The sequence below is a fragment of the Triturus cristatus genome, chromosome 9, assembly GCF_964204655.1.
Source record: "Triturus cristatus chromosome 9, aTriCri1.1, whole genome shotgun sequence".
Taxonomy (NCBI): Eukaryota; Metazoa; Chordata; class Amphibia; order Caudata; family Salamandridae; genus Triturus; species Triturus cristatus.
The window spans coordinates 1,001,457,184-1,001,484,927 of record NC_140592.1 but is presented as its reverse complement, the minus strand read 5'-3'; the positions used below and the strand labels follow the sequence as shown (position 1 = coordinate 1,001,484,927).

General features: G+C 44.0%; 1 protein-coding gene across 19 annotated transcripts in view; it reads left to right on the top strand.

Moving 5' to 3' along the window:
* The window catches only part of NRXN3 (neurexin 3), a 2,213,138-nt gene that overhangs the window by 206,207 nt on the left and 1,979,187 nt on the right, over positions 1 to 27,744 (top strand). For all 19 annotated transcript variants that reach the window (XR_014968865.1, XR_014968864.1, XR_014968862.1 and 16 more), the window contains exon 4: positions 20,904 to 20,933. Coding sequence is in view for 14 of the 19 variants with exons in the window: in XM_085626627.1 (XP_085482753.1) it covers positions 20,904 to 20,933 (30 nt within the window). In the remaining 5 variants the exon portion in view is untranslated. The remainder of the gene's footprint in view (positions 1 to 20,903; positions 20,934 to 27,744) is intronic.

The window sequence follows — 27,744 nt, the reverse complement described above, 5'->3', positions numbered from 1 at the left end:
TCACAGAGAGGGAGGCCCAGGTCACCATTCTCTGGGGTGGGCTGGTCTGGAGAACAACTTTCAAGGAAGAGAGACACTTTTGACTGCTAATCATGCCCCTCAAAATCCAGGCTGACCATCCGTGAGGAAGAGATATTATACTGTATGGACTGATGACGCCATGAACTGCCATCATGATTTACGCATCGCAGTGGTTCTATCTCACGAGCATGGTGAGTTTTATAGTCAGCTGAGGCTACTGGAAATCCCTTCACGTAGATATTTTGTGGAACTAAGGTATGTGACCTTAAAAAAAACTACGATTCTCTTCTCCTACTATTTCAATCCTTTGCTAATGACCTCACACCAATGGCGCTTATCAGCCACAAGAAGTAGTGAGAGATGTGAACATCTCATTCAGGTAAGGGATGACGAAGTCAACTCACGTTCCAGTGCACAGATGGGCTTATGGCTTTTTTGAAAGAATGTTTTTCTTCATTGGAAAATGAGGATGATAGTCAAGCCCGCCCAACCCCCACCTCTCAACTAACTGAGCATGCAATGCAATTGCAAGACATCCATAGCAAGTATTTGCTTTACTTCTGCAAAAAGCCTAGCCATTAGAGCATCGACAACCGGCCAAACGCACATTCATTACAAAACACTGCATTCCAAGATTACAGTCTAACGCTGCTAAAGGGCTTTTTTGTCATTCATTTCATGAAGATACAGCACATTTAATGTGGATGCTATCTATGGATCACAGGCCTTCTCTGCCATGGAAAGTGGAGTTATCAGTATGGAATGTAACATTTTACTGTCAAGCAGCCTGTGGCCATCATAAACCCCCCTTGACTTATTGGTACCCCCTCCCCTTGCTGCTATAGATGCTGCTATTAAACTAGTCCTGGGCCTAGGATATTACCAGAGGGCTTGTCTCTCTGGTCGGCAGCTCTTTTACCCTACGGCGCTATACAATTTCAAACCCAGGTCAGTTTTGCATTAACTTAAATCAGTTTGTCAATGTTAGGAAATCGTGTTTTCATCTTATGGATGGATACATTGTCTAGTCAATCTGGAAACTGCCTTCAAGATTGATGGTCTGAAATAGGTTAGAATTCAGTCTCCTTATTACTTGCAGTCAAGATCAATTCTGAAATACAATATAAACAAACATTGGTAAAGCCAATAGGCCTGACACTGGCTGCCAGCCTTTTACTTTGTTAATGCTTGTTTTGTCATGGATTTTGCATAACTTGATTGCTGGGGAAACTGCTGCCCCTCGTCTATTAAAAAAAAAAGCAAAAAGCAACCTACCTTGCATATGGATGTGTTCTTTGTGAAAGAGCAGAATGCTGTTACTCACTATGGAGTTAGCAAATGACTGACGTGGACTGACTTACAGCCTCATGCTGCATGCTCTAAGGGGCATCAGAAAAGGGTGAATGACACTTAAACGGAGCAATAGATGAAGCGAGCTGGCTGAAAGACAACATAAGTAATTTTATTATACATATAAAAAGAAAAATGAAACGGTCTTGCCTAACACAAGACCTAAAAATGAGGGAGGTGCCTGTGAGGGATGCATTTGAATAGCACCAACTATTTCAACTGGGCACAGCCTGGAGGGACCAGCTGGTAACATAGTGATCTTGGAGACTTCCTTGTGCCAGTGCTTACTTTGTAATCAAAGGTAAGCCCCAGGGCCCTTTTTGGAAGGATACTGCAGCCCCCACCATCCATTACATCTACCAGCACTGCCAATAGTGACAAAATCCAGGCAACTACTAACCATTGCACTGCACAAGTCTGGAAATTCACACTATTCCAGGCCACCCAAAGCTATAATGTGTGAGCGGCAGGTATTATTCATGTTTAATATATATTGACTTGCTAAACACAATTGTTGTGCTCATCTCACAATTAGAGACAGTGCCACCATGTGGTGGGCTGTCACTAGAGCCAGTGCTGTGAGATAAAGAGCTGCTGACGAGCACCAGAAACCACTGGCACAAATTAAGCACTGCCTTGTGCCTAAATGTGTGATTTTGTGGTGTGTGGAAGCTTGTTCAACAGTCAACATCACTGCCTCTGGGGCAGCTCTTCAGCATTGTTGTTGGATCGCTCCACCACCTCCGCTGAGGAGGCTCTGGAGGACTGGGCTGTCTGCATTTTGTCTGAGCACACTGGGCTGTCTGTTGGTCTCCTTGCAAGCATCACTGACATATAGCACGGTGGCAGACCTGTGCTATGGCTTTTAGAGAAATTAAGGCGTGGTCATAGCCTCCAAAACACTGGCAGCGCCCAGCTCCATTGGAGGCAGCATCACCCATCAATGTGGGTGCAGTTCCGAACAGCTTGTCATCTTGCTGGAGGAGGACTCCAGGTTATATTTCCATGGTGTGGTAGCCCAGCAGCATCCCACTGCCTGTTTAGTCCCTTATCAAGCAAGACGATTTGGGTTCCAGCTCTTGAAAGTCAATTTTGTCTTCCTGACCTTTCTCCTTCTTTCCGATTGTTAGGTCTTGCTCTATGTTGCGTCCGATATATATGCCAAACCCAACCCCGATAGGAAAAAACAAGACTGCATAGGGAGTTTCCTATTTCCTGTTAATGGTTAAGTTTCACAGTCGCCTTCTCAGTTAATTTACATCAGTGGTGAGTCTTGTGAATTTCTCACAGACAGGTTATAGGTGAGGAGTGTGGGATCAGCGCAGTGAAGAGCTACGCAAAGGGATTCTGGAGCCTGGTAGAGGTCAAATGTACCTGGGTCACAAGTGATGATGAGGAAATAGGGGTTCGCATCTTATAGCACCGCTCTGTGGTGAAGGGCACGCTTGAACCAACATTTACTGTATCCTCAAATACTTCGAATGAAGCAGAAAAGGTCCCCATGACATGGGCTTAGTGGTTCTTGTGCATGGTCTTCACTAGACTTTGACCAAAATAGGCCATTTCATCATCAGCCAACTACCTCACAGGACTGTGGCAGAGGATGGATGTCTCATTGAGTTCAATTGCCTTTGGGGGTCTTCTTTTTCATAGCATTATTCGTCGGTCTGCAGAGGAGCACTGGGGTTGGCGTCCATCTCGTACCTAAAGTAATAGACCACTAGGATATGCCATAAAAACAAAGGCGATCTTTCGGGGAGTGTTTTTCTTAAAGACAGGATAAACGACTGGTAAGGACCCCTTTGAAAAATCCCTTTGTCTCGTCGCTATAAATATACAGAGGTCTTGGGCCGAGGGGGCCCTCGCGGAGATGCACTGCAGGGATCTGCGTTCTGCCCAAGAACAGGGAACGGTGCAAAGATGATCCCAAGAGCGGCAGTATCACAGTGTTTACGTGGACAGGACCTCCCTAGGCACTGTGACCCTGAACCCTGCCTGGAGAGACTCGCATGCCCGACTATTCAGCGGCTTTCCTCATTGTGCTCGTCGCTTGCGCTTGTTGATTGAGGTGGGAAGGAGCCTTTCTGAGCTGAGGTCTTGATGAGACTGTGTCACGCGGAGCAGGGAGCTGTCCGGGTGCTGAACATCATCTGTTCACAGGCAAAGTCTGCCGGACTAATATTTAATGAGTAGCGAAATCATTGTGGCCACTTCTGGGCACGAGCTGCCAAGGCGCTGACGTTTGATTGTCCACACGAGCACGAGGTATGAGATAACATCACATCTAAAATAAACATACAAGTAATATACTCTCGGGCATTTACGCCTATGATCGCCAAAACAGGGAGCTGCCCAGATGCTGTCACACTTGTATTATGTTGGGTCTGTTATGCACAATATATTTATATGCATACACCCTCCTTTATTCTTTAAAAACTAATAAAATATTTGGGACAAAAAATGTTTAGTCCAATGGTCCCGTCACAGTTTGGCCGATAGTCCAGGCGATTGAGGTATTTCGTCAGGCGTGGGTTTGTTTCTCAGTTAATATTAGGAATTTTTGGTCACTGAAATTCCGAACACCAAAAACTATCAGCTCTCAACATTACAGGCCTTGAAGAGCACCGACATGTCTAGAAGTTCCACATTTATCCATTGACCTGCCCTCGCTCGATTCGAAGACAGACAGAGAGTGATGCAATTGTATGTTAATGTGGCAGTCATCACCGAGGTGGCCCCTCGGTGCTAAGACAGAGCAGAGTTATAAATGGAATAAAGTACCCCATCATACATTATAAGTATATTGCAAGACACTGAAATTTCCTTAATAAACTCTTGGTACTCACAGGTGACTTACAATATCCTTATAATGTATAACAGAGGGTATTTTATTCCTTATAATTCATGGTCTCACCATCATCCTTCCTACAAAGAGATTAAATCGTTGTTGTTTTGCACTTTCCCATGAAAGAAATAGAATGCGTGCAGACATGAAAAATAAAACACAGAATCTTTCGTGTGAAATTAAATGGATCAAAAAGTTAGAATTCTCAGAAACATGAAAACATGCTATCATTCCTGTAATCACGTATAGCTTGGAAAAATAACTGTGTTGCCATTAATATCTCCTTTTTTTCTGCTTTTTGTAGAAAAAGAAATGAGAAGAATGAAAAGTCAAATCTTGTTTTATTTAGACCTGAGCTGTACTGCCATTGGTGGGGCTGGCCTTGTCCTGCAGGGTCCCAGGAGTGCTGAGGTCCTGAAATTGTTATTGATCTGGTTGTATTAAGCGCGACAAATGCACAAAGGTGTCTTGGCGCTAACATCGGAACAGGTAGAATCACCAAAAAGGCTGCCATTAAGGAGAGGCAGAAAAAAGCCAAGTTTTAAGTTGCTTTCTAAAACTAGATACATTTGACTGAAGTTTAAGTTCCATGGGATCAGTGGGTATCTTTGGGGAAGAGAGGCAGAAGAACAGTGTCTTGGCATTCTGCCCTAAGAAGCAGGCTAGCACTTGTTTTTACGCACCTGTGAAAAAATGTTCTCTTTGAAAACCATAATACGGATTTTAGCGCATACATCTATGCATGAAAGTAACACTTGTTATGTGCGTAGTCTGTATATGGCAGAGCTGTCCCGAAGGCGGGTGTATCTTCACCTTAAAGCCTTAGTGACCAATGCTCTCATCCAGGATTTAAATACTACATGATAAATTCTCCGAAAGCTGAACAGTCTCTCTTTTTAGAGATCTACAGACTCATACTTTAGATAAAGGAGCTGTGTCTGGAGAGCTGGCCATCAGACTACACAGCTCTTACACGCTCATATCCTTGGCATCACAGCCAGCCCACTGGATCCATATCTTGAATATGCTCAGTTCTTAGGCAGACAAGCTAGCCCTCAGGGTATATAGTTGTATGTTTTAGCTGGCCCTTAGGCAATACAGCTCATACATGCTCTGGTCTTACACATTAAAGGCAGCCCTCGGCCTGCACAGCTATTATATGCTAGATCTTCAACAAAATCCTGGTTCTCAAGATACACAGCTCTGAAATACTAAGATTTCAGACATCCTAAACATCTCACAGGTTGAACAAGTCTGACATGCTCAAATCTTAGCAGAGAAAGCTCAGGCGCTAGGGCTCTTACATATTCAGATCCCAGAAGGCAGAGCTAACCGCCTCGATGCCTCTTTTACATATACAAATCCAGGTAGCCTACAGGGCAGAGAAGTCTTTCATGCTCAGAACTCGGCATTTTGTATTTCAACTGCATTTGTATAGCCCTTACAGGATCAGTACTTTCACGGCAAAGCAAACCTTCACATTAGAGGACTTTTACATTCTCAGATCTTAGGAAACAGAGTCAGCTTATAAGTTGCACAACTCTGACATTCTTTGACCTTTGCAGAGATAGTCCTCAAGTTGAGCATCTCCTACTCTCCTACATGTTTAGGTGTCACAGAGCTGAGCCAGCAAATGCATGCTAAGGTGTTGAATTACTAAGGTAGACCCCTGTTTAAACAACCATACATGCTTAGATCTCAAGGTGAGTGAGGGAGCATATCAATCCTCTTAGAGAGTGGAAGCTTGTTGTACAACATGTATCCAAGAAAAAAGTTGAGCCATGGATTGCTAATAAGGCCTGTCTGGTTCTGCACTGATGGAGACAAGTGAAACAATGTTGTCCTTAATGCTCAATCCAAGCTCTCTCTAGAATATGCGAGTTACGGTCAGAACTTTTTCAAACTTCTACAGGCAGTGTTTGAATTTGAATTAGTTGTCTAGTATTGGATAGTATTAATCATATTAGTTAAGCCCATTGGTCTCTTAACAAATATTCCTCCATCTCTATTCTGGTTGAACCTTTTACACAATTAAAACACTTATATATAATGTCAATTATCTTTTAATCCACACAAATTCTGCATGAAGGAGTACCTCAGTTCTGGATACTGAGACCACAGCGCCCAAATGCCCTTTACTGGCTCATTTCGTTTTGAAGAAATGCCAGCTCAAATTGCTGATTTTCGCCCAAAGAGATCTACACACATCAATACTCCCAAATAACTGTCTGATCCTTCGGCTCAAACTCCACTCTAAAGCTAATACACTCCTCCAACAGGGGATTGATCAATCTTCCTACTTTCAAGCCTCCTTCTGGTGGTGGCTGCAATTTGTGACAAGCGATGCAGCACCCTTGGACCGTCACCCTGAAGACCTCTGGTAAATGCGCACAACCTCTTCCCAATCCGAAGCATGTGGCTGTTGCACAGAGTTCTAGATTTATGATACCTGCTGTGTAAAAGTAGAGACAACAGGAGGCTCCTAAGAGGTGAAGTCACATACGTTTCTGCAAGGACAATGGGCAATGGTACAAGGTATTGTGCAAGTCTATTGGAGCGATGGCGGAGAGATTCCTCCAACATCACTGGGATGAAGTTTCTGGGTTTCTAAATGGATACCGGGGCAAAGATCAAAGGTTTCTGGCAAAAGTAGTTGGGCAGCGATCTAAGGATTTCTGCAAAGACATTTGGTAATGGTACAAGGATTCCTGAAAGGACGTTGGGCCATAGTACAAGGATTCCCGCAAGAAAATTGAGCTATGGTGTTAGGAATCCTGCAGTGACAGTGGAGAATGTGTCAGGTTTTCTGGAAATACATTTGGATGATGATGCAAGGGTTCCTGGCAGAGCATCATGATGGCGGAGGCAGGAATCCACTAAATCACGATGAGTACTCTTTTGGTGCGTGGAAAATACACCACGATTTACTCTATGATAAGCCTTATTGGGGGTCCTGTGGGAAGTCCTAAGATGAAGAGACCCACTAAGGAGTGGGGAAGGAAATGATTCCTTTTGTTAGAATTACCCTCACACACCCTAGTGGTGTCCTGCATCATCATCCGGTCACCCTGACGCCAGGATTCCGTCAAGGGCAATCGGGTGAAGGCAGGGGCTTCTTGCAAAGATACTAAAGCAAAGGCTGTATGGGTGGGCCTTTGGGTGCAGGGATTCCTGCAAGGACAGAGGCGTGAAGGCACAGGATTCCATGCAAACACATTAGGGCAGTGGTGCAGAGCTTCCTGCACAATGTGATGAAAACCCAGAGCTTCAAGCAAGGGCATTTAGGCAATGGTGCAAAGAGTGCAAGGAGACTGAAGCCAATGTGCAGGGTTTCCTGCAAGGGCTTTGTGCATGGACTCTAGTAAGCACACCAGTACGAAGAGCCAAGACTTCAAGCAGAAGCATACGGGTGACAGTGCAAAGATCCCTGTTAGGATATGGGAGTGATGGTGAGAGGATTCCTTTACGGACACCATGGCGAAGGCACAGGGCTTCCTGCAAGGGCTTTGTGCATGGACTCTAGTAAGGACACCAGTACGAAGAGCCAAGACTTCATGCAGAGGCATACGGGTGACAGTGCAAAGATCCCTGTTAGGCTATGGGAGTGATGGTGAGAGGATTCCTTTACGGACACCATGGCGAAGGCACAGGGCTTCCTGTAATGACATTCTTCAATGGCACATGGAATCCTGTAAGCATGCTAGGTCGATGAACGTAGACTTCTAGCAAGGATATTGGGTGCTGATGCAAGGATTTCTGGAAAGACACATGGGTCTGGAATCTGGGGCAGAAACCTATCTGACGTCTCTACAGATGATATACACACCGAACAGCCTATCACTACTAATGAAGAAAGCACCCTTAGTCCTGGTCCCATGTGTGCATGTGCAGCCCACTCTGCCTTAGAAGGTAGCAGCACACGTGCATCGCTGCTTCAGCAGGAAGCTGCATGCTGCAGACACCGATGACCTCTGGAATGGCAGGCAGGAGGAAGGCTACAGCAAAGGGGCATCGACGAGGATTTACAGCCAGGCTAGTAATTGGCCTGTAAGTGGGCCCTGGACACAAATAACTGGCCTGCATTCTGGCTGAATGGGGCTTTGGGGGGCGGTTAGCAGCTCCAGGCAACAGCTGTCGTTGGCCATTTATGAACAGCGCTTGTCTGTGGGGGAGGGAAGGGATGTACGAGGGGTGGGAGTGTGGGGAGCTTTTTAGCTCCACCCATTTTTTCACCTTCCCCTTTGCAATATTAAACGACACACACAAGATGAAGTCTAAGAAAATATTAAAATGAAAAATTATACGGACGAAATAGAGGAAAGAGAATGAAATGTGGGAAGAAAGATAAAGAGAGAGTGCTACCCACGAAACATAAACAACTGTAAAACACTCTGAAAGCAAACAAAAGCAATACAAATTGTCATACATGATAAGGCAAAAAGAACGATTTGTGTTAATTAGTTTATATAAGGCCACATGGCACTCAAGTGCTGCTTCGGGTTGTTCTCCATTAACATAAGCTTGCAAGAGTATACAATAATGCGAGAATGCAACAGAGAGTAAATATCATATAACCAGACAAGTCAGAGTCCAAGAAAAAGCCAGTCTGAACCAGTCGTACAACGAGGAGAAAGGAAGAAACCAGTTACAATTAAAAATAACTTGATAACGGAATCAAAAGTGAAACACCGATTTAGCACTGCGTAAAAAAAGAAAAAATATATATATATATAGATAAATAAAAAAAAAATATATATATGTATATGTGTATATATATATATATATATATATATATATATATATATATATATATATATATATATATATATCCAAAATCCAAGTTTTCCCACTTAGGAGAGCCACACACAGGTAGGTGAAACTTGCGTTTTATTCATAGAAGCTGCAGCAGAGTGGAGACAATTCTTGCCAGTTATTTGAGCAGCCTGACGCGTTTCATGCTATGCAGCATTTCTTCAGAGGCAGTCCATTGTAACAGCGTGTCGCACCTGGCAGTACTTTTAACATCGATGACCCGCCCCAGTGGGCGTCAGCTCCCGCTAGGCCTGATGGTCTCTGTAGTGCCATTGTGATACTCAAGTGAGCTGCTCCACGTTGCTAAAATGTTCAAAATTAAAAACCACAGTGGGCCTGGAAAGAGCCATACTCACAGCTCGCTGCACCTTAGAACTCCTAAAAACAACCTCCTGCCTTTCGCGCTGGTAGACATGTGACTCCAACGAAGTCCGCTTCCTCTCGCGGCAGGGCTTCTTCCCCGACCGGGACCAGCCGTAACTATATCCAAAATCCAAGTTTTCCCACTTAGGAGAGCCACACACAGGTAGGTGAAACTTGCGTTTTATTCATAGAAGCTGCAGCAGAGTGGAGACAATTCTTGCCAGTTATTTGAGCAGCCTGACGCGCTTCATGCTATGCAGCATTTCTTCAGAGGCAGTCCATTGTAACAGCGTGTCGCACCTGGCAGTACTTTTAACATCGATGACCCGCCCCAGTGGGCGTCAGCTCCCGCTAGGCCTGATGGTCTCTGTAGTGCCATTGTGATACTCAAGTGAGCTGCTCCACGTTGCTAAAATGTTCAAAATTAAAAACCACAGTGGGCCTGGAAAGAGCCATACTCACAGCTCGCTGCACCTTAGAACTCCTAAAAACAACCTCCTGCCTTTCGCGCTGGTAGACATGTGACTCCAACGAAGTCCGCTTCCTCTCGCGGCAGGGCTTCTCCCCCGACCGGGACCAGCCGTAACTATATCCAAAATCCAAGTTTTCCCACTTAGGAGAGCCACACACAGGTAGGTGAAACTTGCGTTTTATTCATAGAAGCTGCAGCAGAGTGGAGACAATTCTTGCCAGCTATTTGAGCAGCCTGACGCGTTTCATGCTATGCAGCATTTCTTCAGAGGCAGTCCATTGTAACAGCGTGTCGCACCTGGCAGTACTTTTAACATCGATGACCCGCCCCAGTGGGCGTCAGCTCCCGCTAGGCCTGATGGTCTCTGTAGTGCCATTGTGATACTCAAGTGAGCTGCTCCACGTTGCTAAAATGTTCAAAATTAAAAACCACAGTGGGCCTGGAAAGAGCCATACTCACAGCTCGCTGCACCTTAGAACTCCTAAAAACAACCTCCTGCCTTTCGCGCTGGTAGACATGTGACTCCAACGAAGTCCGCTTCCTCTCGCGGCAGGGCTTCTCCCCCGACCGGGACCAGCCGTAACTATATCCAAAATCCAAGTTTTCCCACTTAGGAGAGCCACACACAGGTAGGTGAAACTTGCGTTTTATTCATAGAAGCTGCAGCAGAGTGGAGACAATTCTTGCCAGTTATTTGAGCAGCCTGACGCGTTTCATGCTATGCAGCATTTCTTCAGAGGCAGTCCATTGTAACAGCGTGTCGCACCTGGCAGTACTTTTAACATCGATGACCCGCCCCAGTGGGCGTCAGCTCCCGCTAGGCCTGATGGTCTCTGTAGTGCCATTGTGATACTCAAGTGAGCTGCTCCACGTTGCTAAAATGTTCAAAATTAAAAACCACAGTGGGCCTGGAAAGAGCCATACTCACAGCTCGCTGCACCTTAGAACTCCTAAAAACAACCTCCTGCCTTTCGCGCTGGTAGACATGTGACTCCAACGAAGTCCGCTTCCTCTCGCGGCAGGGCTTCTCCCCCGACCGGGACCAGCCGTAACTATATCCAAAATCCAAGTTTTCCCACTTAGGAGAGCCACACACAGGTAGGTGAAACTTGCGTTTTATTCATAGAAGCTGCAGCAGAGTGGAGACAATTCTTGCCAGTTATTTGAGCAGCCTGACGCGTTTCATGCTATGCAGCATTTCTTCAGAGGCAGCCCATTGTAACAGCGTGTCGCACCTGGCAGTACTTTTAACATCGATGACCCGCCCCAGTGGGCGTCAGCTCCCGCTAGGCCTGATGGTCTCTGTAGTGCCATTGTGATACTCAAGTGAGCTGCTCCACGTTGCTAAAATGTTCAAAATTAAAAACCACAGTGGGCCTGGAAATAGCCATACTCACAGCTCGCTGCACCTTAGAACTCCTAAAAACAACCTCCTGCCTTTCGCGCTGGTAGACATGTGACTCCAACGAAGTCCGCTTCCTCTCGCGGCAGGGCTTCTCCCCCGACCGGGACCAGCCGTAACTATATCCAAAATCCAAGTTTTCCCACTTAGGAGAGCCACACACAGGTAGGTGAAACTTGCGTTTTATTCATAGAAGCTGCAGCAGAGTGGAGACAATTCTTGCCAGTTATTTGAGCAGCCTGACGCGTTTCATGCTATGCAGCATTTCTTCAGAGGCAGTCCATTGTAACAGCGTGTCGCACCTGGCAGTACTTTTAACATCGATGACCCGCCCCAGTGGGCGTCAGCTCCCGCTAGGCCTGATGGTCTCTGTAGTGCCATTGTGATACTCAAGTGAGCTGCTCCACGTTGCTAAAATGTTCAAAATTAAAAACCACAGTGGGCCTGGAAAGAGCCATACTCACAGCTCGCTGCACCTTAGAACTCCTAAAAACAACCTCCTGCCTTTCGCGCTGGTAGACATGTGACTCCAACGAAGTCCGCTTCCTCTCGCGGCAGGGCTTCTCCCCCGACCGGGACCAGCCGTAACTATATCCAAAATCCAAGTTTTCCCACTTAGGAGAGCCACACACAGGTAGGTGAAACTTGCGTTTTATTCATAGAAGCTGCAGCAGAGTGGAGACAATTCTTGCCAGTTATTTGAGCAGCCTGACGCGTTTCATGCTATGTAGCATTTCTTCAGAGGCAGTCCATAGTAACAGCGTGTCGCACCTGGCAGTACTTTTAACATCGATGACCCGCCCCAGTGGGCGTCAGCTCCCGCTAGGCCTGATGGTCTCTGTAGTGCCATTGTGATACTCAAGTGAGCTGCTCCACGTTGCTAAAATGTTCAAAATTAAAAACCACAGTGGGCCTGGAAAGAGCCATACTCACAGCTCGCTGCACCTTAGAACTCCTAAAAACAACCTCCTGCCTTTCGCGCTGGTAGACATGTGACTCCAACGAAGTCCGCTTCCTCTCGCGGCAGGGCTTCTCCCCCGACCGGGACCAGCCGTAACTATATCCAAAATCCAAGTTTTCCCACTTAGGAGAGCCACACACAGGTAGGTTGAAGAAAGATAAAGAGAGAGTGCTACCCACGAAACATAAACAACTGTAAAACACTCTGAAAGCAAACAAAAGCAATACAAATTGTCATACATGATAAGGCAAAAAGAACGATTTGTGTTAATTAGTTTATATAAGGCCACATGGCACTCAAGTGCTGCTTCGGGTTGTTCTCCATTAACATAAGCTTGCAAGAGTATACAATAATGCGAGAATGCAACAGAGAGTAAATATCATATAACCAGACAAGTCAGAGTCCAAGAAAAAGCCAGTCTGAACCAGTCGTACAACGAGGAGAAAGGAAGAAACCAGTTACAATTAAAAATAACTTGATAACGGAATCAAAAGTGAAACACCGATTTAGCACTGCGTAAAAAAAGAAAAAAAAAATATATATATAGATAAATAAAAAATATATATATATGTATATGTGTATATATATATATATATATATATATATATATATATATATATAAATATGTATATATATATATATATGTAGAGTTAGACAGGTTGAGCTAGGGCATTTGTAATATTGTAGTCTGCTGATTGGAACTGCTCGAATGCCAGATATGAAAAGGCTTATTCGGGGTACCTGGAAGCTTAATTTCATGGAAAATGTGTAGGTTATGGGAATTCCACCCTGTACCCAGGGGCACTGGCACTATGCACAAGTGGAATTGTGCGACAGTTGAGGGTCAAATTATGCATAGGAGAGCACCATAATATATGGCAAAAGAAGGCAAATTAGGAAGCGAAATACAGCGTATTTTCTGATAGTATTAGTACCTTGTTTTGTCTCTTTTCCAAATGTTAATACTGTCTGGGTGAAGAGTTGTGTATGTGTATGTGCTTATTTAGCGCCGAATCACCCCTGGGGGTATCTCCGCGCTGTACTCATACCGCTGTAGGAACCCTTCCTGGCTATCCGTGTGAAGTGTCCACTCCTGGGCACCCCCATGGTGAAGCCAGGCATCCCAGCGCTGTTGGGGCCGTTGTGGAGACTAAGCAAGCTATTGCCCAGAGTTGCAGCGTGGGACCCATGATTAGAATAGGCACTGATGCGAGAATATCAGGTCCGAGGAATTTATAGCCCGAGACCCTGCTGCGTCGGGAATCAAACCCTGGTCCCGGACCAGTGCTCTGCATCGAGGTCTGCCACTCTAACCATTGAGCCACACTTCTCCACTAGTTGCCATAACTAGTAGCAGTACAACGCCCAAATGCACCAATCAGCAACTGAAAGTTGAGTGGTCACCTTTGTGAGTGACCTTTCACTGTACCTCAATACTTGTCACTGCATTTCTAGTAATTTTTAATCCGTTTCAGCTAGAATCAAATTAGTGTTGTTAAAATCTGCAAATTATGCAGCAGATGATGCATTATGTGTCAAATGCAGCAAATGCAGAGTTACGCAGAAAACGTAGAGCCACAGACTTGCAGAATCCTAGTGGCCCTGCCTGTAACCATTCTGTAATTCACTTGAGTGTTGAACTCTCTTCGTAACATTACAATTACTCTTTTTCACCTTTCTCCTACTCTGGTGACATGCGCGGTGATGTGTAAAGCTAAGAAGTGTTCAAGGTGCCTGTAAATGGAGAGGACCAGCATTCATCTAGGTGGATCGGTTGTACTGACCGAATGATTATTAAAGAGGCTATTTGCTGGTGGCGGGCATGAGGGTAAAAGCGCTCTCACTGGGTACCGTGGTTCATAATTCCTTACCGAGCTCGCACCCAAATACCCTCAGAGGCTGTACATTTACCTCAAGGACCACAACAGGTCAGGTCCTTTTAAAGTCCTGACAGGTACTGAACAGTATTGGTGCTCTCTGTGCCTCAAGATCAGATCCCATGGCAGCTGAGCACTTGTGTTAACTCTCTCCATGAATTAAGAGTATCTTCTTGCATGTTCAATCTGCACATTACATTTACATGCAAGAGGGGTGTTCAATTAAGTCTCCAAGATTCTTCAATCATTGTTCTCTCTCTGGTCTGGTGGAGCTGGGAACCCTGGATCCCACATCCATTCAATCTGTGTCCTCATCTTGCAGATATTGACTCTATGAGAAATAAGGAATCTGACCACTTCTTGGTAGACCCTTCTTCGTTAGAGGTAGCACCGTTCCATCCCCATGCTTACCCATCAATATCTTCTTTTTGGAGGACTATCTTTATTACTACAGGAGGGCCTTATATGGTCAATCTCTGGAAGGCCCTTGCCTCCTCCACCTCGCTCCCCTGTGAGTACCATCTACTCGTCTGTTTAGTGGGGATTCTTCAGACTAAAGTTCATCCATCAGTGCCGCTAACACACTATTCGCATAACTGAACGCCGAGGGGATAGCCAGCCATGTTGATTTGGCCTGCTTTGCATTAATTTGTGCTTTTCAGAAATAAAATGCCAAAAGTGAGGATTTGTTTCTAAGCATAAAACAATGGCCCTAATGCATACAGAGCTTTCTCCCTGTTTTATGGGAGCCAAAGTTAACCTTCCGTGCATGGATTAAGAAATCAAACCAGGAAATATATGCTTTGGGATGACCACCCTAAATAGGGTGGGGTTCTGATGCATGAAAATTGGCTACCTTATGACTGAGAGATTGCTGACATTGATCAACTTCTGGCAGAATAGATGGTGGTCTCATCCGTGGTCAAACAGCCGCTAGGACACCTCCAAATGAGTCTAGGAAATGTGAGTTTGCTGGTCAGATGACTTGCCAATTTATTGCAGTTCTTCCATTTCATCAAACTCAAAATGGCCCTCCGAGTCTCTGTACACATTGAAGTTACTGCCATCATTGGGAGGTAATTGATCGCTGTGTTAATTCAGTTCTCAGTCGCTTTCAGTGTATATCAGAAATAGTTTCAGAGGGAGCGTATACGCCATATGTACATACAGCTCTGTGTTTTTCTTGGAAAGATATAACCCAGAGAGCGAGGGAGGAGTTCATCCCGGTGCCAACTCATTCCATGACTGCATTCAAGTGAAATCTTCTCTAAGGAACAGAAGAGAGGATTTGGTAGTGGAATATAATGGTCATAATATCATCTGACATAAATATTGTGTCCTATGGTTTACAAAAACAAGGCTTCTTACCAATGGCTTTCTTTCCAAAAACAATTGAACGAGGCCATTAGAACGCTTATCTCTTCCTGGACTTCAGAGTGGAACCTTGTGTCTGCGGACAACTGATGTGCCTACAGCAGAGTTGCATCAAGCTGCCTAGATTTCTCTATTGAGTAGGTCATTCCACCTGAACTTGTTATGTCATAGTTGGTGATCTGAAATTTATGATAAGTAATTAAAAGGAAATTCAAGGTTTTTAGACAGGTATCTGTTTTGGGGGGAGCGACCTCTTCAGCCAGACACAAAAGGCTGAAGGAACGCAACATTAAACATTTTTTAATTGTGAAACTATCTCCATTCCACCAACGTGTCTTATGTATCATATAAAAATCAGTCCATCAAGGAGCAAAATTGTATTTTCAAGCAGTTATGAGCAAATATAAAATAGCTGCCTGCCAGGTACTCAGTTCACCTCGAAGTGTTCATATTTGGCTTAGAGGGCTGTCACAATGCACTCTCTGCTCAAAACTGGGCCTGGAGAAAAGCCAGGAGTCCCATGTTATACATTACAGAATTCTTAATGCTCTGGCTGGACTGAGATGCCCTGGTCACAGCAGGGGCCCCTCCGCACCCTCTCCTCCCCCAGTGAAATAACCACTGGACACCGGCATCATTCTCTCAGGGTTTTATAAGAATGTGGTGCTAGAATATTATAGTCAGCCTGAAATAAATAGCATGTCGTAAACATCATTTACAAAAATTAATCTATACCCAATTGGATAACATTTTTGTAAAAAATATTTAGAACATGACATTTATGTAAGACAGCAGTTTTGTGTACAGTGTTCTGAGATACACCAGTTTAAGAGTCCACACACTAAGAACAATCCCACGCTGTTTTAATCCTATCCTTTTTTGCTTGTTTCTAGGCCTCAATTGAGTCCCCTGATCTTAGAGATCCAACACAACTTTATTTTTCTTCCATGTGTTTATCTTTTCCATTCGCCACAAGCCTAGCCTGTAAACCACTTGACCTAACAGTGATCGGAACATTCCTCCGAATGATGCCCATTAGATTTTTAATGTTTCAATCTTTGCCATTTGTTGAAGAAATAGAAGGGAAGAAGTTGCTGCTGGTTTAAAGATCTTAAATCATGTGTCATCAGCGATGCTCACTTAAGGGCACCTAAAGGCATTGTCTGCAAATTTCAGAGAAGAACAGGCCCCTAGGTTGCTTCTTTGTGTGTGTGCAGGTTAATTTGCAATGTTCCCCTTTGGAGACATCTGATGGAATGCTATGTGTGATTGATCTTCTAGGCAAACGTTCTATCCTAATTGAGCCACACTGTATTTGAGCGGAGCTAGGTCTTGATTCCAGGTCTGGTATTAAGGCGTTGTCTCTCCCAATGTCCGATATGCTCTTCCTTCTCACCCCATCCATTCCCAGATAGGTCTCAACTCACGTTAAGAATAGTATGTTCAATTCCACTGGAATGTATGTGGCTAATGTAAAGCCTGGAGAAGTGTTGGGGGCATTTTGAGTTGACCCACACAGTCTTAGTAGCAGGTTCATCTAATAGACTATAGAAAATCTGTAGATTTCAGGGAGGGTAGAGTACGGCATATAATAGTTCTGGGTGCAATCGTTTTTTCCAGCTGTTTCGCACATTTATTTTTTCACTATTATGAAATGCTGTAATAAACATGTTATAAAGGGCAGACCTAGAGATAAAGAAGGACTTTTAGTTAATGAGATTCTTATGGTAATGGTTTGTATTCTTACAGAAAGTGGTGAGGTTTTAAGACTTTTTTTTCTTGTTGGGTTTAGCCCTGCACGTAGTTTGCGTAGTAGCAGTACGCGTAGCTACGCGAAGTGCGCTTCGCACTACGCGAGCTACGCGAGCTACGCAAAGTGCGTAGTGCGGTAGGGAAAATGCTGTTCGCACTGATTGCACAGTGCGGGATGCTTGTCCGCACTGTGCAATCATTGCAAACGGCATCTTGCACAGTGCAAGCGGTTATTTTCTGCCACTCGAGTAGATTTGTACTTGAGAGGCAGCTTTCTCAACGCGGACTGGTAGTTTCTCATCGCGAGCGGTCACACTCGCAAGCTGTCCTTCCCGCGTTGAGAATCTCGCCAGGAGGTTTATTTTCCACGCTTGCGATCGGCAACCTGATGTTGCTAATCACGAACGAGGAAAAAGTCTCGCCGGGATGTCATTTTGCTCGCTCGCGGTCGCCAACCTGACGTTGAGGACAGCGAGCAAGCAAAAAATGCCCGCTATGCATTTTTGCACTGTGCTACATGTAATTTGCGTAGCGCGTAGTAGTGCAAACTATGCAAACTACACGAGTGTAGTACTACGCCCAGGCCTATTGGTGATAAGAAATTTTATTGAGATTGTTACTTTGTTCAAACCCCATGGTATGAGAAGCAGTGGCCAGTGTAGCAAGCATTTTCCTGTGTCTGATTTATGTATGTTAATTTTCAGTTGTAATGTTCTTTTTGTTGGGTAAGGATGGATTCTTGAGTTAGCATAGGACTGACCACGCTTCTAGCTGGTTCCGTGACCAAGAAAGATGGAACTAAACTTCATGCAAATGGTGACTGGGGCAATCATCGGCTGTATTTTTGTATCCTCTTATTTGTACTAATATTGGGACTTTGTTTTATGTTAGTTGAAGTTTCCTTATTGAGTAAGAAGTTGCGTCCTTCAGAATGTTTTGTTTTGTTTGAAATACTCATGTCATGGCAATCACCCAATTAATAACATTTAGTGATGTTCGAAACCAGTCTGATGTCATGTGACTAGTTTCATTATTGGCTTGTTTTTTGGAAGAACGAAATTGTGTTTATTTAATTCAGGGGTATGAGAAATAGAGTGTAGTAGAAGCACGAAGCCACCCTGTATTGCACACATACATATTTTTACAGGAAATTTGGAAAATATATCAAGAAAATCACCAAGTAGGCCATTAATGACTGACGAGACAGGCATTTAATGCTAATATTTCCCTCTGTTTTGGCAATCAGCACTAAAAATCACAGTATTAACTAACAGGGAGGAGCAATGCTTAGAGGTTATTTCTACTTTGATGAACCTCTAGAACATGTAAATAAAGGACAAATAGCTTACTTTGTTATATAAGCCGGTTGCAGTGGGCGAGGGCTGCATGTGGAACAAGATAGCCTGGGAATTCTGGTCACTTGAGGGAGAGTGGATGGAAAAAAGTCCATTAGTTTAATATCATAAGATGCACTAACAGTACACTGGAGAAAATGGGAGCAATTAGATTAGTTCCTCACTGATTCTTCCCAGAAGAAGACTGTAGGAATGAATGAAAGTACAACTAGATTGTGTTAGTTGCTAAGTATGCGGACTACGTGAAAAAGGCTCTAAAATCCACCAATTTTGTCCCCTAAACCTCATTACCCCCTAAGCCTTCTCACCCCAAGTTCTATTATTGGGGTGACCATTAGGGCTGTTGGAAATTCATGAATTTTTGATAAAGTAACGCATAGTTACGGAAAATGAAAATTAGTCATGCAGTGATGCATTTTAGCGCGAAATGCATCCTTGCTTCAATATTTGACGTGAGGACGAATTTTGCATTACAAAATTTGCACTCAAAGCGCAAGTGCCATGAACAACAGCCACCCACATTCTGCGTGTTTGCATTGTTCCTGCACTCCAGCACTATAATTTTGCACAAACAGCAGTGCAATTATACAATAATGGTGTAAGTTTAGACATTTTGCTGAGCATGAAATCCCTGAAATTTTGTGAATTCATCTACCATAATTTAAATTTCGCCCAGGCCTAATGACCACCTTGACCTGTGAATGGAGCTTTGCAGGCCAATTTGGAAACCAAGAGGTTTCACTGCAGAACAATGTCTCACAGAGGCCTGACATGCTGCTAACTCCCCCACTGGGATTGGGTCTCGCATGAAAACCCTTGTCATGGTGATATGTCAGCCTCCCCGCCTACCCATAGAAAGGAAAGACCTCTACAGTTCAGGTACAAGCTAAAGAAATATATGTGAGCAACCTTACGACACACCCAGGTTTGAACATGGGCTGGGAAAGGTGGGTCTGACTAGGGGTGCTCAAAGTGACAAAGTTTGTCTCTCACAACCTTCTCAAGGAAATTAAGAATAAATACTACCATCAGTTCACACAGATTTCTGCATACAGTTTTCAAGTTAATATCTGAACTTTTGTGCCATTTTTAACTTCTTTTGACACAAAGAAAAGATAAGCCACATCAACCCAGTTGTAAATTGGGAGTAAAACCGTTTTAAAGTTAACTTTTGAGAAAATGTCACGTCCGCTCTCAGTGCCAACTACCACTGGAGTGTGGCTATTGACAGTTTGTATAAAAGAATATGTGAGGGTGTAAATGTACCTAATACAGAAAACTCTGTGAGCTATTACTAGGCCAATAATTGTCATTGATGCAAGACTTGCGTGCATATTAAAAACATCGGGCCTCATTTATGAGGCCCCTTGCGCCGTTGGAATGTCACTTTTTGTGATGTTCCGTGGCGCAGAGGCCTGCTCCATATTTACGAGGCAGCACTAAGTCACCTCTTTTGGCTTGATGGTGGCTCGTAAATATTGTACCCTTTAATGCGGTTTTCTGCGTTAAAGGGGCATGCAGTGGGTGTTACTGGGGGCGTTCACAGCAACATCTATGGCATTTTGACCATGCCCCAGATTTACGAGAAATGCAAATCTGAGACAGCTCCAAAAACGTACGCCTCCCCAAGGGAGGCATAAGGGAGGCACAACGAGGAGAAATATCTTTATTTCTCCTCGTTTTTCCTATGTGTGATGCATTCTGCATTACACATAGAAAAAGGAAAAAGCCTCTTGTGATTGTTTTTGTGCAGGAAGGTGTCCCTTCCTGCACAAAAACCATCATCCCCTCCAAGCAGGCACGCTTGCACCATGGTGCAAAGGTGTCTGCGTTGGCGCACAGCAGACCATTGTGTGCTGGCGCAGGGGAAAAGGACTGGAATGTGCCGTGCCCTTATCTTTTACTGTAGGGCAGCGCAACAGGGAGGCCTGCGGCTCGGCCCTACAGTTAAACCTCATAAATGAGGCCCCTTGTACGCACCTAGATGTGACTCATGGGAACAAAAACACATGGGAAACTCAGTTCAGCCAGTAAATGTCATCAGTGAAAAAAATACAGCCCTAACCCCCATCCTCCCTCCCTCTTCTCCCCTAAACCCTTTTCACTTTAATATATAAAAACAAGCTTTCCTGGCCTGGGTGGAAGCTTGGTCAAACTGTGTGAAATCAGGGCTTAGGCTTGGCACGTTTCCAAGCCATGGAGCCCTACAATGCCCCCCAGGGGGTATTGTAAGCTGGATTTTTGCCTCACTCTCTCTCTCTTTTTCTTTCGTACTCTCTCTTCACCCGGCTGTGCTGCTGCTCCTCTTCTTCCAAAAAGGCCTGTCGCATCTGATGATGGGAGAACAAGGTAGGCCCATTTCTACTTCTGTCCTCTAACCCTGCTATGCTGCCCTTCCATCACCAATGTCCCCCTAGGACGTAAACCTTGGCCATTCTAACAGTTTAGTTTGCACGTCCAATGGTCTTTAACACTTCTGTTTATTTCTGCACTTCCATAATTTGACGCCATTTAATGATTGGAATTGGCATGGTTTTTTCCATGCTACCTCCGCCCACGTTTATATGTATATATGTTTGTTACCCCAGGCATTCCGAAGAGAAATAGAAAAATAAAACCAATTTGTGATCTGAGAGGAGAGAGAGAGGGAAAATAGATTTCAGAATTGGGACGGAGAAGCAGCGTGAACGCAAACATATTTTTGTTTTTCGATTACAAAGCGCATTTTGGATATGCGCACCACTTAAAAAAAAACATAATAGGCCGAAGTGCCTGATTTGGGATGCCCCCCAGGGAGTTAAGTACTGCCTAGGGCAGCGTGTTCTGTTCTTGCAGTGCTAAAGAGTTCTTCCTGTTTTTATATAACAGGCCCATTCAGGAGCGCATTAATACTTTCCATTGTATCCAAATGAACAGTATTAGAAATATATTTTTAGGGTATAAAAGTTTTTGCTTTTAAGTAGAGGATATGGGCTCAGCGAAAGAGCCAGTACAACTCATAGATTTCCCCTGAACAGTACTACATTCTACAAGTTGCAGAACTTTAAAAACAGCAATTGCATGATCTTAAGTAAGGAGGAGTTAAATTAGAAATGGTGTCGCCATCTTTCAAGCTATGCCAGAGAGAGCTGCACATTCCATGGAAAAGCTGAAGTCTGTCTTAAGAGATAGCAATAGGGAGTTATCTAGGTAGAAATAAGTGTGACATATTGTTTATTGACACTGTTGACTTTTAGGTGAGGTTCAGACTCTAGATCACGCCTATACCATGGGTATTACACTCTGCGGGCCTGCGTAAATGTTTATGCCACGCAGTCTTCAGTTATAAACACTGGTATTTAACCAGAACCAGAGGGCAAGGTGCAGTGATACATAAGACTTGTAAGTGGGACATCTGTTTTCTCCCCTAGGAAACTTCAAGCTATCTTTAACCTGTACTAGGACAAACATCATTTCATTTGCCCTTTGCACTGTGTTACTACAAAGGTGAATGGAAGTTTGTTAGTGTACATCAGTCCAATCACGTGTTTTATTGGACCACATTTGTTCCCGCTGGCATTCAATACATAAAGATATCAATGCATAAAGGTGTGTACATAACCAATACACATTATGACACCTTGACTGCTGCTTTCCACTATGCAGCAAAGGGTTCTATTGATGTGCTTGCTAGAAATGACATCATTTGGGAACACAGGTTTGATGAGATGCTCAGTCACTGGGTGCTCAATGCTCATTAATGGCTCCTTGAACCCTCCCTCTCTCAATCCTTTGATTGGCTTCTCGATTGATTGGCAGCAGTCAACCTCAGCAAAATTCATTCACCGCTGGCGTCCTTCTCCAGATCCAAATGACTAAAAGCAAAATGCAAATCTCGTCCTGGCTCAAATCCCGCCTCACTAAAGCCCTCCCCAAGTAAGTGCATGTCATGGTCGGGCGACTTATCTTTCTGATGCAGCAGTTAACACTTTGGGACCTGCTGGAACACAATTGTGGCAATGCAGAGAAAGTTGATGCCCAATATTCAGACCCAAGTATTAGACGGACGACTTTCTGCTCTTTATGAATGGTCCCACCAAGAAATCATCCAATCACTGATGTTTATGGTGTCAACGGCCTATAAATAATCCACCAATTATCAGAGTGGTTAGTAACTTACTTGAGTTCAAGAACAGATAAAAAAACAGTTAATTGACACATACATGTTCTCCGTTATCTTCAGGTCTCTAATATCCTATTGTATTTTGAGATCCTTAAAAATACCAAATGCAATGAAGATGACACATAACGGTAAAACCTTACTCTCTTGAGAGAAAACTAAGCACATAGGCATGGTCTTTAACACATCGTTCCTTTGCCAGCCTCTGGAGCGCACATCGCAGGTGGCAGCCGCAAGGCGATGGGGTCCCTCTGCTATACCAGTCAGAAGGATCAAAGGGTTCTGTCTCCAAACTTGCTGTTTGCCAAACATGCAATTCCCAGTCATTGGACAGGCTTCAATAGGATTACGCTATTTGTTTATTAGTATATTACGTGAATGCTCAGAAAGTTTTTTTTCTCCAAAATAACAAGTAAGGAACTCTCTTCCAGACAGTTGAGGATGAGACAGCACTATCTTATAACAAATTTATTGATTTTCTTTTTTTATTTAGTGCTAATAAAACAGTGAGATAATAAAGAGGCAGCTGCACGTTTCAGGCAGTGTCACCTAATCTCTGTGGACTTTCCAGCCCTCCTCAGTCCATGTGTAATGTTCATGTTCACTGTACGTCTACAAGTTGCCTAACTCACCACGCGTAGTTTGATCCTGATACTCTCGCACAAACCCTTTGGTGCTTATTCCATTGTCCCCAAATCCTCTCGAGAGACTGCACCTATTAAGCACTCGTATGTCAATTGTGACAGAGTCTCAAGCATCAACAGTCTTGAGAAGGAAGGAAACAGCCCTCCTTGAAGGGAAGTCCCACGCAGCGATATGTCTGCCATTAAGGGCCCAGTAGGACTGGTCTGCATCTGTTAAATATATGGTTGGGGTTGGTTGGGTGGAAGGTGTAATGGTCTTGCAGGCCCTGTACTGAAGGCTACAAGTGGCATTAGCTAATACATGCAACTCCGCCACTTGCTTATTGTCCAAATTTGCGATGCTGGTCTCTGGATTTTTCCCAGGAATGCACATTAAGCAACATGCAATTCTTACCATCATAGCCAATCATGAAATAGTTATGTCATCTAAAACGGCTTGCTGCTTACAATTACCCAATCATAGCACTGCATTTCCCCTCCATCCTCCCATCAGCTTCATTATTGATCAGTAGACATCCAATGTTTTAAGCATTCAGTGACGCCTCTAGTGGCCAATCAAAAAGCCATCCATTGCTCCTGTAATCCAGTTAAATATCAGTCTTTCTCCAGTGTTCCCCCAGGCTGATTTTAGCCAATCCTACAAATATTTGTTTGGTCCAATGGGTTTTCCCACTCCAATGTCCCATCAGGTCGTGCTTCGTTAAGGACACAGACGTCCCGTTTCAAGGTGCCATCAGGTAGATAAAAGCCTGTATGCAGCTTCTTTCATTTTCTTCCTCCTGCCCCCTTAAAATCTCCACTCTGTTCTATTTTCTGCTCACCCTCTCTCTCTTCTCTCTATATGCCTTGACTTTGCATGGTATTGCTTTTAAGTGATCACGCATGTAATGTTATGTAGGAATTCTAGCACGAAAGCATAGCATCGACTTGCCTTCAGTGTGTGCGTTCTCACCAGTACTAAAAAAAATCTAAAACTATGCATTGCCTGCGTTTGCCACGTCACACACACCGAAAAAGCACCATATTTGTTTGCCGCCATTTCCTCCTGTTGGAAATTTTTTTCTTATCAAATGCCTTGTTCGCTTTTGTGTGCTGTTTGCGGTGTGTGTTGCTGTGCTTTTGTGTGTGCGCGCTTTTTTTTTTAAAATGTATTTAATGTTTGCATTTATTTTGTCTGTGTGCAAAGTCTGATTTTGTTATCCTTCCTCTTGGGCTTTTTTTCCTCTTTTTTTGTTTTGTTTTTGTTCCCTTTGCTCTGCCATGACGGATGTCTCACCTGTTTTCCATTTTGTCGGATTGCCAAACCTGCATTTCTCTAGGTCGAAGTAAAGGTAGAGCTTTTATGTTTCATTATTCTCATTGTCTGAAACGTCCAAGTCACTCTTGAAAATGTCTGTTTAAAGCAGAATGTTTCTCATTGTTCTATCTGTCGGTTGTTGTGATTTTATGTTGGACCTTTTTAGGGTTAGTCCTAGCAGACTAACTGATAATCTAGAAGGCCCCTGTGTGGCTGTAGGTTCAGGAAAGAGCCATCTGAAAGTTTGTTTCGCCTGACATATGACTAAGGGTCATATTACGAGAGTGTCGGACAGGGTTAATCCATCACAAACATGATGAATATCCCATCTGCCAAATTACAATTTCATTATATCCTATTGAACTTGTATTCTGTGGATATCCTCACGTTTGTGTCTGAGGATCCCATTAGGCCTGGGCGGTGAACTCCGCTCCCTTCGTAGAGTTTGCAGAGTTTTCTGCCCTCCACGCTGCGTGGAGCTCGCAGAGTGCAGAAAATTCCACTTTGCGTAGTGCAGCAGAGTTTTTTCCCTGTTCGCGCTTGCGAACGGTAAGTTCGTGAGCTGCTGCTCGGGTAGAATTTCTACCCGAGTGGCAGGAAGACCAGCGCGAATGGCAGTTCACACTATATTCTGCCATTTGCGGAACTCCGCAGAGTTTTTTTGTAACTTTGCGAAGGTCCGCGTAGCGAAACTCTGCGAACTACACCCAGGCCTGGATCCCATCTGCCAAATTCGTAATCAAGCCCTTAGACTTTCCTGGCTCTAGAGATCCTTTAAAATGGACAGACTGCCAAAAAATTCTAGAAATGTTTGGGCCAATGTGCATTTTCAGGCCATGCGATAAACTGTTATACATCTATGTGGATAATACATACAGATAATGTTGATGGAGGGTACATAGGCTCCATTTTAATGCCTCACATTTTTCACAACTTACAGATGTTCCTTAACAAAAGGGAGATAGCCAGGGGAAAATAAAATAGATGTGGTATTCATTATTTTTAAGCTGATGACATTATTAGTTGTTGGATCACTGCATGCCATAAGTGATTGTTTGTCAAGCAAAATAACACCCTCATTCTGTGCCTGGTCCAGCAAAATGACTAGGTGTGTTTGCTTGAAGAGCCAAGTTCTTCTGTTGCTGGAGATCTCACAGAGTGTAGTACTCAATCTCGCATATTACACCAGCCCTCTACAATATATTTTGAAGTGGATCAATTTATTCACTACTCAATTTTTTTGCAGTTCAGCTTACTCACCTTGCAAAATGTAATGGTCTTACAAGTGTATGTTCTGGAAATCTCCTGACATGTGTTTCATGATTGTTGTCATTCTTCAGAGAAGTGTATTCTTTCCATATGGGGGGGGGGGGGGGGTGCATATATGCTGTTTACATTAATGTGGCGACATACAAAACAAAATGTACTTCCAATCTGCTCAGGCAACCAAAGCTTACTTCCAAACTTCTCAGAAGGATCCCTCAATTATGTCTCCCAGGATGTGATTTATCTTCTTAGATTTGTTGCACTGGTCCTCGGTCAGTGCTCTATGGTACATGCAGCTCAATTTACCCACAATTCTGTATATCTTGTAGTTCTTCTTACTTACATTTTAAACATATTTGCAGTCAAATACTTGCTCAGTCAATCCTGGAAATGTGGAGTGACCAAGGACTGTATTTGACATGGTGCTACAATAGCAAACAGTAGTGAGCAAGCCAAAGAAGATCAAAGTGGTTGAAGCAACTCTACGGAATTAGGAAGACTTAGCTGAAGCTACAGTTAAATTCTATCACTCTATAATCCTGCCTTCAAATTGATTGTTCTGTACATTATTGAAAAGCAGAGTTTTCTGGGTGATATGTGCCCAGGTCTGGGAGGTGTTATTTTCTATCAATATTACAGTGGGGCTCTCCCCGACGAGTACTGTAGAGTGGCCCTTGACTGTGAGAACCCTCTGCCAGGTATTACAATGGGATGTGGGACTCGAGAACATTACTGCTGTAGACATTTAACTAGAACTGCCAAAGACAATAGGTCTGGCTTTGTCTTTATAAGTTTAGGATGATAATTTGTATTAGGTACTGAGAACATACACATACTGGAAATACTGCACTATTGTCAGCAAGCACACCGGCCGATGGTACACGCAAAATGTTTGTATGACAGAGGCATGCATGGCTAAACCACGAATGCTTCTACAATGCAGCCCTAACAACAAATGTGTCCGAATAACACATTCCTTTACCACACATGCCTTTACCTCGCAATTTGGTGGTAAAGACATGATTGGTAAAGGGATGTGTGGCAAACAACACACCCTAGCTACCTCCACCCTGAGCTCTAAAACCCTGGCCCATGCACTATAAACAACTAGACCCCCCATAAGCCCTAAAACCTACCTCATCCCTAAAACGTAAAACAACCCTGACCCCACCTCCGTCCTGAGCCCTAAAACCCGTCCCCCTTCCCTATAAACAACCCGACCCCCCTGAGCCCTAGAAACTACCCCACCAATAAAACTACCAGCCACCCCCAAAACCCGGTCTCCGCCCCACTTACCGGTCCGCATTCTTTCCCGATCCTTCCCCTTCCTGTGCCCTCCATCAGCACATCTAGACCGCACAATACCTTAACCACGCATACGAGTGGCTAAGGCATATGTGTGGTTCAGGCAAGGCTGGTTGCGCTTGTGGGGAAACAGCACACGTGGCTCTGCCCATGTTGTAAAGGCCATTTCCCAAGCAACATATATGTGTGACAACAGACAAATGTAATTTTACAGAGTGGTATGCCGACAAAAAAGGTGACTGTGCAGTGGATGGATCAAGAGCTGAACATAGTGACGAGAGAGGATAAAAAGTTTTCTTTTTAGCTGTGTTTTGAAATGTTATTAATTCTGGCCTCGTATGTGGCACCTGAACAATGTATATGCTTTCAGAACCTGAAAGTGCATGTTGGTAACCTCCAGTCTGATGCTTTAGCTGAGCCCAAGGCAGAGGAAGTGATCCATATCCCAGTTAACATTCCGACTGGCCACTGTAGTTACTGTGTATTTAA